The 13,094-nt window shown below is 34.8% G+C and overlaps 1 protein-coding gene across 50 annotated transcripts in view; it reads right to left on the bottom strand.

The window, feature by feature from the left end:
* RIMS2 (regulating synaptic membrane exocytosis 2) overlaps window positions 1-13,094 on the bottom strand; it is a 470,125-nt gene that overhangs the window by 318,055 nt on the left and 138,976 nt on the right. For 4 of the 50 annotated variants that reach the window (XM_051611551.1, XM_051611554.1, XM_051611552.1 and 1 more), the window contains exon 1: window positions 2,311-2,872. The exons of 41 other annotated variants lie outside the window; for them this stretch is intronic. In XM_051611551.1, coding sequence (XP_051467511.1) covers window positions 2,311-2,432 — 122 coding nt within the window. In that variant the 5' untranslated portion in view covers window positions 2,433-2,872. Of the gene's footprint in view, window positions 1-2,310; window positions 2,874-13,094 lie in introns of those variants that run through there. 5 more of the 50 variants (XM_051611547.1, XM_051611546.1, XM_051611548.1 and 2 more) reach the window with 2 other exon arrangements.

The following is a 13,094-nucleotide window of genomic DNA, read 5'->3' as shown; positions in this document are numbered from 1 at the left end:
CATCTCTTTTTAGTCTGACAGAATATTTAACTTCAAAGTCTAAAGATACAGACCACATAATACCTCATGAAAGCAGAATCTTTTACATACTAGAGGTATTTTTATTTTCCTTACCACAGTACTGAAACATTAACTCTTAATGCATGAACAACTAGTTTTTAGCAACTGCATTACATTAATTGTGCAAAGCTTAAAGTGAAAAATCTACCTAAAATATATACTACATTGACTTAATTAGAAATATATATTTTTTTTTAAATTAATAAGATAACAAAAAGGACTAGCCAAAAAGTAAGCAAGATTTTTTTTTTATGTGACTGTTCAATAGATGACTTCTCCAAAACCTTTTTATCACAATCAAATTTAAAATACTGATACGTATTCAGAAGACAGAATCTTTTTACTGAATAACCTTAAATAACTTTCAACTACTTTTAACTTCAGAAGACATGGAAAGCATGACTTAGTCTCTTTTTATTACTGTTACATATTGTCAAAAGATTGTGCAATGTTTTCCTGAGGCCAAAAGCAGGGGTACCTAGAAAAACACAGCATTTCTCCTTATAATAATAGAAATATTCTCATCCTAAAAGATATAGCCCGTATCAGGTAGGAGACTGGGTTTCCTAACAAACCTTGCTTCTTTGCCAGACTTCTTGAATGAATGTAATTTCAGGCACAGCAAATGCAATAAATTAATTATCTGATGTGTTTTGATTTGAAACTCGTAGCTTTTGCTAGAGACAAGCAAAATACACACCTAAAGTCACCGTGCACATACATCTGTTAAAAAAAAAGTATATATATATAAATTAATAAAAAGCATGCACCTTGATCTGCAAAATGCATGCACTTTCATCTACAAAAAGAGATCCAAAGAATCAGGACTTGGTTTGCAGCTGATTAGGACAGTTGCTAAGGTCTTTGTTGGTTGCTGTAGGCCTGAACCTATGCACTTGGAAATATGCACTATTGTACAATCATAGCTGATAATACATAAATTATTGCTCCATTTTGTAGCGCTTCACAGATTTCACAGTACACCGAAGGATGTAAGGAAAATCTCAGTCACCACAGACTTATAAATCTCAAAAAATCTTACTTCATTGAAGTGACTATGAGTACTAAAGCTACCTCCATAATTTTGCATGTCTAATTAGAAATTAATAACTAAAATAGCCAAACTTGCAAACTGTAACATTAAATAAATATTAAAATATTTATAAAGGAAACACCAGCAGTAAGGGAGTGAATCCTTACAACAATAATCTGGGAAATAAAATTCTAACTTTTCTGAAGTATTAAGTGCAAATATCACTGTATTTAAGAAATAATATCCCATTTTAAATGGATTTCTGCCACAGATACAGAGAATACTGAAATGCTGAATATAGTCTCTGCAATATTACTTCCACCCTTTTTCCAGAATGTTTCTCTCAGTGCGTTATCTCTATAAAAAACTACAGGATTCTTTTTTTCTCCCTGATCTGCACTCACACACTTTTAGACAAAAATCTTAATCATTTTTACTGTTAATATTTAATAGCAGCATGAAAAAGTTCTCAATTATGGTATTATAGTAAGTTTACTGAATAATGCCACAAAAATTAGTCATTATTGATTCAGTTTGCCCCCCCAAAAAATCCTAAGAAACCAATTTAATAATCATCTCACACCAATAAACAACTCCCTAATTCCCACAAAACAACAGCTATTCAGAAAAGAACAGCCTACAGAGCTGACTGACCTGCTGCTGATGCTGCAAAGCATCCACTGATCAGCTATAATTTGGCCAGTTAAAAAGATTATTGAAAAGCATCACACATCGAACCTGTGTTCTAAAAATAAGAAATTGCTTTCTGCCTGTTTTTCAAATGGTATGCAGGACTACTAATTTACATCTTCCAACAAATTATGTATGGTTAAGCAGACACATCTTTCAGCATTTAATCCTTTCACTGCCACATCGACATAGAAATCATTTCCTCAGACAAATTTATGAATATTTAATAGGCTTTAAGGATTACAGCTAATAATGCTAGCTTCTAATGGTAGATAATGTATTTGAAAGATACATAACCATCTTAAATATTTTATTCTATCTTTTCTGGCTTTATTTCTGCAGATTGAGTTCTCATTTAAATCCTTACATAAAACATAAAAGCACCAACAGAGAGACACACTGCTACCATAAACATATTAATACTTAAGAGTACTATTATAAAAGCACCCCACTGAAAAACATGCAAACAGATTACTATCGACATAAGCATAGAAGTGGTAAGGCAAAAATGTTTCATTTCTACTCACCTAGTGTTGTTCAACGTTTGTCCAAAAAGATCATTTTGTAAAATATTTGGAGGGGATGAGAAAACCCCATGAAAATGAGATAAAACAGAATTGCAGACCTGGCGCAGTGTCTCAAATTGCATTTTCTCTCTTCCCTTCTATTTTTCTTCACCACCTGTCTTAAAAGTCATCTATTTTGTACACACCGTCAAATGAAAACATGCCAATCAAGTTCCATATTTCTGATCTCTGTAAAAACTGTGCCTAAATGAGCAGAGGCTAATAGTTAATTGTACAGTCATTATTCTTCTAATTCAGTCGTAGAAGATTTAGTACCCGTGCGGCTTTCTCCTGACTGTAGCAAGAATTCTAAACAGCAGTAAGCTTTTTGGGCATTCCCAGCTGAAGTGTGAAGCTGAGCTGCTTTCATGTACTCTACTCATATTTCTCTAAGCCTATTAAAAACATGCAGTGAATAGATGCTGTCGTCAGGAGTTTCAGCACATCTGGCTGCCAGCAATAAAATCTCAAGTAAAAAAAAATGAGGACAAGCCCTCACACTGTTACTACTGTCTAAGAGGAGGAGGATTTCTGCATCTTCCCCTCCTCCTTCCCTCCCCTGTAAAAATGACTAACATCAGTGTCTGTGTACGTAGGTTTGGGGTTTTTTTTTTAATGTCAAGGCATCTCTACAGGACAGAAAGACCACTCTAAAATTATTCTTCATGTAACAAATAACACATAGCACTGAGACTGTAACCATAGACCTTTCATCTCACATCTGAAAAGCTATACTGTACCTTACATGAGATAATAGGTTTTTCAGTGCAAACATTTAAATGTAACAACAAGTCACGACTGAAACAAACAGTATATGTTCTATACCTGACTACTCTGTTAAGTACTGCACATACACTATCAAGACTTTTCAGGATTTTTCAGGAAAACTTGAACAATTACTAAAAGAAATGGCTGCATTATACATGTACTACATTTCAAAATAAGTATTCAGCATCTTTTAAATGTTTACTGGGCAGAATCAACCATGATGGAACTGAACAAAATCAATCATTTCTTTGGGTGCTCCATACCCGTCTACTTCCAGGAAAACCCACTTTCTTAGGAGCCCACGTCTCCAGCACACATACAGCATAGGAAGTTAAAGACCAAGAAGCAGAATAGAACACAGAGAAATTCTGCAGCATAATATGTACGGTGAATGTCATTAAATGTACAGAAAATAAAAATCCCTGAGTACAAAACATATTTTTCCTCTTTTTTTTCAATGCTTGTGCCAGAGGATGACATTACATAACACTACAGGATATATTCTATCCTTGTCAAATTGAAAAATACCAATTACAAAGATTTTCCTTATAATATCTCATTTTCTATCCATAGCTTTTAACATCTTAGCACTAATTACAAAATCTCCAAATAAACCAACATAAAATGAGAGCCATTATTAAAGCTCTTCCACTGAAACCGATTTTAATCCCAGAAGATACGGAAATAAGCAACCTTCCAGCTAATTAAAATGTTGTACTGATGTGCTCAGAAGGGAGTAACTATCCAGGCTTCTTTGGCCATAAGGATGGCAGCTACAACCCAGGTTTTCAAACAGTAAAGGAAATAGGAATAAATTCATATCCAGGCCCCTCTAAAAGACACATGGAAGACTCCCTACAACCACCCATGTTCCATATTTTGAAAAACAAAAAATTGAGAAAATATCCACTAATAAAACTTCGCAAAACTCACGTGAAAATCCACATAGCACTGCACAAAATAGTTTTTAATATCTGGTTTTATGCCTGTAGCATATGCATGCTGTGCATTATAGAAACATTTGGAAAAATGTATCAAATTTTGTGGTAAAAAGTACTAAACTATATATATGTCAAACCTTGTAACTTGAGATCCTGGAGTAGAAGCTAATGAGTATTTATGGCTATCTTGCTATAATAAAATGAAAACTTAATACTTGGTAATCACCTTGCCTACATTACAGAAAATGCATGTTGGCAACATAAGAAAATTTGCCTTTCCATTCATTCCATCAAAAATACATCTACTGCAAGAAAGAGTATCATCTTGTAACAAATAATTAAAGTTATTCAAATAATTATTAGTCTTATATGCATCACTTAGCATTTCAGAGACAGCATTGACCATGGAGCAGGCAAAGACCAATATTTTATTGTATATTGCAATTATTTCATAATTCTGCTTTTTGTGTGCCTTATGAATTGACACCAAAGCCAGAATGGTCCTGTAATTTCAACGAAGATCTATACATTTGACATTCACCATTCTATGTTTTCATTTTCAGATATTTAAAATAGAAGTTATGACATACAGACTTTTTTTCTTCTGTAAAACTGATCTAAAACTACTGGGATATATATTTAAAGCTTCAAATATTTTAATTTAATTCTGGGGTAAGGGATAAATAGTACTCTGTAGATATTAATGCATGAATAACCTTTAATATAGAAAGAAAAAAGTATAAGGGTAATTTTAAAGGCAAATACTCCGTAGTTGCTACAAGAAGAAAATTCCACTATAAGGACAGAGGTTGTGCAAATACATATTTTTTTGACATCTGCAGTTTTCATACATATTGAACTTACTGTTTCTTAGAAATATTTTTTTTCTTTTAAAAAATAAGTGGTACAGAAAAATAAACAGAATTGCCTTTCTCTCCTGACCATTCTATTGCTCTCCAGCAGACCCTTTGGTCAGTAAGAAATTCCTTCCCATGTTTACTATGTGGCCTATATTATCATGTTGACCTTATAATGTAGGTTTATTACTAATCCCTCTTCTTAGTTACTTCCACCTTTTCCAAAACTTAATCATTTTGGCTGAGAAGAATCTAGTAGGCAAAGAGGCATAGCAAGAAGAGGCTGGAGGGGGAGGAATGAAGGAGCATGAGCAGAGTAGGCTGTGCCCACTAAAGTACCCATCCTTTCAGAACCAGAATGGAACTGACAATCAAAAGAAGTCTAAGGAACCACACATACAATTTGTTTCCTGTATATTAATATATATTCCTAATATTGTTTGAGAATAGATTTAGGAAATTATATCTGCACCTTTCCCACATTTAAAGCCTGATGTAAGAATTATGGAAAAGACAGGAACCTTTTTCCCTGTTAGATATTAAATGTCCTTATACTTGAGATGTCCTTTTCTCTTCTTCCGGTCACTCAATCTACACCCTCCAATATCCACATTAGTAGAAAAAGAGGTCCTACATACACAGGCTTCTTTTTTTCAAAACACCATTAGTTGTCTATTTCAGTATTCTCTAGGTAAGCTAAGCACTACACAGCACTTGTGATTCTGGCATTTCCTAATATTTGAGGGTCTGATTCACATAATTTTGATAGTGGTTTTTATTATAGTATTTTGTGTATTTATACTTGCGTATGTATTTGTGCACCAGTTTTACAAAGGATTTCATAGACAAGAACCTAAAGTACATTGAAGATATTGCACAGAATGGGAAAGATGAGTACCAAATAGTCTAAGCAGCTACCTGACATGGCTGACAGCCTATTTCAAAATGAAAAGATGAGGCTGGAGAAGCATCACTGGATCCGTTAAGCCAGGCTACTCTGAGATTCATATAGATAACTAATTCTCAAGCCAAGCTGACTCTAATAAACACCCTCCAGCTACAAGTTGCTTGGAAGAAAAGTTATTCTAGAAAGCTCCCAAGTATGTATTGATATTTTTCAATGTATATAAAACATTTCTATTTCAAATATAGGATTAAACTTCTTTGAATTTAATTCTAGAATTCAGAAAGCTCTTATGGTAAACCTATTATACAAAGAAAGTTAACAATATGTACAAATACTTTAACTCAAACATTACTTATAGGCATAATCTCTTTATTATAGTCACATAGAAAACATATTTCACAGAAAGCTGTAGCTTAAATAAGGTGAAGTCATGCAAGCTCATTAAAGCTATACATTACAGCTCTTAGGGCAAAGATCGTTCTCTGATAGAAGATATTATGAAGGACAATTTTGGATTCAACTCCATTCTAACTTACTGCATATTATGTAAGTATAGTTCGAAGGAATTACAGTAAAAAAGGGTAGAGATGGAGTCTTTTGGAGTTTGGCAGTAAAAGTGGGATTATTTAAATGTACAGAAAGCCAAACATCTATTATTTGCATCTAGACACTAAGTAAAATGGGTCATTTATAGCATACAAATAACTAATGCAGCTACCATTGCTCTCCAATATGGCCTTACCAAAGCATTTAGCTAGATATTCAGGATTTTTAAAATTCTACTCATTATGAAATGAAAAAACGTGAACAAATTCTTTTCAGACAAGTGAGTTAACAACAGCAGCCTTGCACATTGAGTGGTGTTATATTATCACAGAGATTCATTTTGGGTCAGATTAGCAAACTGGTGCTCCAAGGTGGGACATAATTTTAAAGGACTATCTTAAATTAAAGGATGGACATTTCACTTTGCTACTGCAAGTTTATTGCAACCAGCTCTCTTTTAGGGTAAAAGCAGACTTTCATCTGTATTTCATCCCATCAACATTCAAAGGTTCAGGTTCACAAGAAAAGTTTAGCAAGAAATAAAGCAAAAGCTGTAACTGTAAATTTAATCACATAATTAAAAGAGTCATAGAAGCCAGTATCCTGAATATCTAAGATAGGAAATAATAAAGAGAGGGATGCAGATAAAGTTACAAGCCCAAAAGGAAAAAAGTACCTAAATCCAGGCTGCAGGAAAGCATCAGTCTTTGCCCAAGAACTGTAATAACGAATCCTCCCCTTGTGCTGGCACCTGAACAGTCATTCAGATTGCACCCTTCTTTTCATTACAGGAAGTCTGGCAGTTGGAACAGTGTGTGGGAACATGGAAAACTGAGTCCCAAGTTTGTCTTCTGGCTTCTTTAAACACACCTACAATGTCCTCATCAACGCCCTCTTGGTTATTCCAAAGAGAATTGGTCTTTGCTGTTGAGGCTGTTCTCTCTCCCGTAAAATAATTAAATATTGAAACAACTATTTAATTCACTAAGTTAAACATTCATTGAGAATGGAAAAGTGATACTGATTTTATTCCCTGGTAGTCAGGTCACAGGTCTTTCATGGAAGATACTGAAATTCCAGCTAAGAGACCAAACCTTGTTAGAGAAAATATCCACTAACAAAGTACAGTAACATAAAAGAAAGTAAAAACACCCTCATGTTCAATCACAAAATACTGGGGTTTTTTGCTTGCATTTTTATCTTCCACATTTCCCTGTTTCCTTACTTTCCTATTTGAGGCATTCTATCTATATTCATATAATTCTTTTCAATGTACTTCATCCTCTTCTCATTTAGCCTTTTAGTAGTAACCTGTATTCTCATTTTAGCTTAAGTTACAGATTTCAAACCAAGGATATGAGACTTAGAAACTTGGAGAGTCTGTTTATCCAATTTTCTGTATATATTAACATTTATTACCGCGATGAATATGCTTGAGGAGACTGGTTAATTTCACAGGCACATAAATATTAAAATAGTTAAATTACAGCAAGCTATGCGAAAATCAGCATCACCATAGGAGGAGAAAGACCCAAGTCAGTATGCATAGAGAAAGAGTAGGCAGAACTGTGTCATTGCCCATTGGCTTTGGCAGTATAAAGACAGTCAGAATATGGTCAGTAAATAGCCACATCATTGCCATCTTAAGTTTGAAAAAATTATCAAAAGTGAGAGGAAGAGGTGCTTTAATTAGTGTGATCCTCCACCACATCACAGATTAAATAGGGTAGAAAACATGAGACACCATTACAGGCTGTATTGATTCCAGTGCTCATGGAACCACCTCTCTCTCTTGCATTTAACTCCCTCATTCCCCAGTCTTGCTGCTAGCAGTATCCCATGCACAAAGGACTCAACAAAGCTTAACTCCTGTTCCCCCAGCAGTAATGCAAAATAATGAAATAATAATAATTTGTCCTTAGAAGGAGCTTCACAAAAATAGTTAACCATCACAAACCTTGTAAGTACATAATCTACTAAATTCTTTAGGAAATGAAGCTTCAGGGATCTGTTCCAGGTTACGGGTCAGAATTATGTCAGTGCTCCAGGTAAGATGTGTGAACCCCAATCCATTCTCTTACTTGCTGTGTTTAGTGTACTCAAACTTTGCAATTCCAAAGTCTGTTCCCTGTAGCAGCAACCGTTCAGTAGCCTAATTCCAGTGAAATCACGGATAACACTGCATGCCAATAGTCTTTGGAATAAGGCCTAAAAGCGCAGTTCAGCCCTATGCCCCTAGTGCGTTTCCAAATTCTGGCACTGCTCTGGTGCCAGTGGAAGCATTCTGTGCACTGCTCCTCAGTCATGACCTCACCCAGCAAGTACTGTGACACTCCAAATGGTTAAGAGGACACTGATTAATCTACTTACATTCAGGATAAAATGCAAAGATAACCTGTCAGGTTACACTTTGTATCTTTGTGGAAATCTGGATATTCCCACCTCTGAAAATTCTCAGAACTGATGTCATCAAAAAGGGGGGGGGAAGGGGAAAGGCAAGCAAATGTCTATTTTTTCATGAAAGACAAAATTAACATTGACATATACAGATTCCCAAGAAAGTCATGGAGTATAGGTTACATTAGCCCAAACGGCCAAGTCTTGATGGGAGATTTTGGATCACCTTTGGACTTCCTAAGCAGGAAAGTTCCAGCTCTCCCTAATTAGGTGTGCTGAAGTCTGTGATGGACCAAACAATTTGTTTTCCTGCATCTCATCAAGGTCTAAGTAAATGACAAAAATAATCATGATCCACTCATCGGTATGGCTTTAAAACTTTCAAAAAGGTGGCAAGCAAGTCAAACATTAGATTTTGCTTGCGTAATTAATAGTTTGTAAAGAATGCATTTTACAAATAAAATATTTGGAATCTGAGATTTTATCTTTTTTTGACCAGTTATGGCTTAATTAAATTCTAAATCTACAAAACAAAAGAATGAAGACTTGTGAAACTTAAATGTTAGGTGTCTTGTTCATTATAAAAAAATCTATATTTTTTAAAACTCAGGTAACACAATGATAGGTCTGATTCTGCTCCGCATGCGGATAGTAGGAAATGTGCCATATGTTCCCTTGAGAAATCCTGCTGTTAGGCCTAATATGGACACATACAAAAACTGGCACTGACCATACAAACTGCACATTTTAAGATGAGTAAGACAGAGGAAAATAAATCAGTTGGACATGGGAAATATGAAAATTATAATTTAAAATGCTTTTGTTGTTAATGGTGATAGACTATGCCACAAGAGTACTATTTCTTGAAATGAATCAGTAGGTATGCCTCAGAAGCAGGTTTACCTCCCAATATAGTTATTTTTAAGTTATCCTTAACATGAATAACTTTGACTTATTGGTTAACTTCCTTAGCTCAACATAGTTTATTGATTTTCAAACCTCTTTGCAGAATTCTCTTTAATCCATTAGTTGAAAGGCAATGTGAAAAACTTTATTTAAATATGACAAGGCTCAAAATAGTTAAAAATTACTACAATTAAATGTTTAATTTTAATTATTTCTCATCTTTTTTCTACTCACCCTCTGAATATTGCACAAGGTAAACTTGCATGGTGAAACAAAAAGCTTCTATTGCTGAGGAACACCACAAAATAGAGAGAAAGCACAACTTGCATCTTGTGAATTAAAAACATGAAATGGTGTAGCATTTAGTTTGAGAGGGTTTTCCAGCACAAGTAGAATAAGGCACTTCAGATTTTGCTATTTTGATAGTAATATTATGTGCTACATAACATGTTCACAAAAACAACTCTGCACACTAGTTTTTAAAATACGTTGTTGCCTACCTATGGTCCTCAAGAAAGTTCCAATGGCTAGTTCCTTCCACACTTGCCAGATCCAAGCATTTCTAAGTATTCCTTGCGTAGAGAACTCTATGCTTAAAAATGAAGACGTTATCAAATTTGGGAAATTCAGAGGTTGAATTTATATTGTGTGAATTGTTATCTGAAGTCATTAACACAGAATCCCAGATTTATTCCATTTAAATACAGATTACTGAGGTGCATAGTGTTGAAGCCTAGCCCTCTTGTTCTTCCTGTATAATCAACAGACAGAAAAAGGAGCATGTAAAAAAATATTCATGTGACCAAAAATTGCATGAGTGCCCGAAAATAGGTTTAATGAAGTGTTCTTATGGTTATCTAAGTACTTGTTTAGGAGGAATGAATATAACCCTGTGACTGCATTTCTATTGCTGGATCTGAGTACAGTTCCCAGTTCCTGTCTTGGCTGTGTTCTGCACCATGTTAGAAAAAAATCCAGGTGCATTCTCTGTCCCTTTTTCCTACCAGTACATTGTCTCAGCATATAATCCAAGCATTTTATGGATCTGCATGTTTTCTAGCAAAATTCCCACTGATAGTATGTCTCCCATATTAAAAAAGAAGGCCTAAAATCTAGGGTTGTGAACATTTTTTAACCCACTGCCCTGAATTAAGACATAATTTACCTAAAAAGCTGTTGGGGCAGAAATTGCTGTTGGGAAACAAAAAACAACCTGTCTGTCTAATAAATGTAGAGATTACTTCTTCAACCTGCAAGACCATAATTCTAGTTTGTACTAAAATAATTCATACATACTGCTAATCTAATTTCATGGCTGCAGGACTGGTAGGATTCCTACAGGAGAAATGCATCTTTTTTTCTCCACAAAATAATGTCTGTAAGTCCTATGTCATAGAATGAGATCTCCACTTTCCTCAGGGTGTCTGGCAGTTTACTCAAATGGCTATACATCCTAAGCTTTTAGTATTAATAGGTACATTTGTGCCTGTTCATACATGTGATATAAAATACATAAACAATATTTTTTAAAGTAATAAAGGAATAACACTAGGACGGAAGAATTGGGCAGTCAGAGTTAGAAAAGGTCTAACTGAGACTTCATTTCTCCGCCTAAAGGAATAGCTGCATTACCTGACAGGAACAGAAAATTGTTATAGTGTGGTTGAAGAAACAGAGGAGTACGTGTAATACACACTGATACAGCAGCCTCAACACACAGTAGATGCTGCACCTGGAGAGGGCTTGTTTTAGAGCCATGTATTTCAACCAATTTTACCTTCAGCTGACTCACAATCAATTGATACTTCTTTGCACCTCATTACAGTACATGAATCCTGCTTTATGCCTCATTTACAGTTCTGGATGGTTCACCAATGAGATGTGTCTCACTAGTCAAGAAGTGCTGGCCTAGAACAGAGATTTGATTGATTTTTGAAACAATACACTGAAAACTTCATCTGCTACACGAGATTTCTATTCTTTTATCAAAAGTGATCATGTCACTTAAAAAAAAAAAAAAGTGATTTAAAATATTACTAAAAATTCGGATCCATTATTAATAACATAAAAAACATGCACTAACAGTTTTCAGACATCTGTCTTTCCTCTCTGCCTCAGGATGATGCATTCAAGGTGAAGGTTGATTTCCTCAGTGCTCACAAGGCAGTTTGTACTTACATTTCTTATTCTCCAAATTATACCAATTTAAGAGAGAACATGATTAGCAAAAAGCAGACAGCAAAAATTAAATCCTACAACAATCCACTGATGATTTCCAACAATGTAAATGCACCCAGCACAGTAATGATTTCTACACACTCAGGTAGAGGTAATGTTCTCTTTGTGAAATACAGTTATCATGCTCCTTGGATGAGATCCTTTAAACAAACGTGTTTGGGTGAGCAGGCTGAGCTTAAAGCTCCTTATTATGTAAAGAAAGTAACAGTTACATTCGTCCATAGTGATTATACATTGCAGAAAAGGGTTCTCATTCCCTTTGAACTTGGGAGTATAATTAATTTTACAAATTCCTGTTAGTCACCTGGAAAACATCTTAAGAGATTTATTGAAGTATCTCTACTCTCAGATTACTTATTTGGACATTAAAAGGCCTCCAAACTTGTGCTGAGAGTCAATGTATCCAGGTGATCTGTGACGGAAACAAAGGTGAAAATATGTGCAAACTAGAATATAGCTCATTCTCCAATTGACAGTAAGATTAAGATTAGCCTTTTCATTTTGTGAAACAGTAGCTAAGAGAACGCATCTATGCACTGGATCATTTATTAATTTCTGCTGTTCAGTACACTGGATAAAAGCTGGAGCCTTCCATATCTTGGGAACAAGTTCAAAAAGACTAATTTATCTTCCTTTCATGTCATTATAAGATTTATGGTCTCCTGGGTTGCTCCTATCTTCAGCTGATTGGAATACCAGAAGAATATTTTCCTGATGATCACACATCTCTGGAATTCATTTCCTTTGACAGTGCCATGGAGTATGGGTTTTATAAGCCTGAAGGCAGCGTTAATACTTTACTTTGGAAAGATTTCTATTTAATACTGGAGTTTGATGCTAGTGAAGGTAAAAGCAGTGCTGGCCATTACATTAAAAACCTTGCAGAGGGGGTTAGGGTTAATTTCATAATTGATTGTAGCATAACCGTAAGGCTTCATGATTCTTGGTGATATACCTCAGTATAAATTTCTCAAAAAATCTAATTTTCAGAGAGAAAAAAATGCTTCCAAAAGAAGTACCCATATGCCACATAGAGCATGAAATTTAAAATGTCTGTCTTGAGGGAAATCTGGTTTAGTTAGCTTCACTGGGCTTAACTCTGAAAATAACTGACAGCTTTTGTGAGTATCTACAAATGGGACACATGCATTCTTATAAACTCCCTCAATTGCTTGAAGGAGAAGC

Source organism: Apus apus, chromosome 2, assembly GCF_020740795.1.
Source record: "Apus apus isolate bApuApu2 chromosome 2, bApuApu2.pri.cur, whole genome shotgun sequence".
NCBI lineage: Eukaryota > Metazoa > Chordata > Aves > Apodiformes > Apodidae > Apus > Apus apus.
The sequence above is the reverse complement of the archived record's forward strand: the minus strand, read 5'-3'. Positions and strand labels throughout refer to the sequence as shown.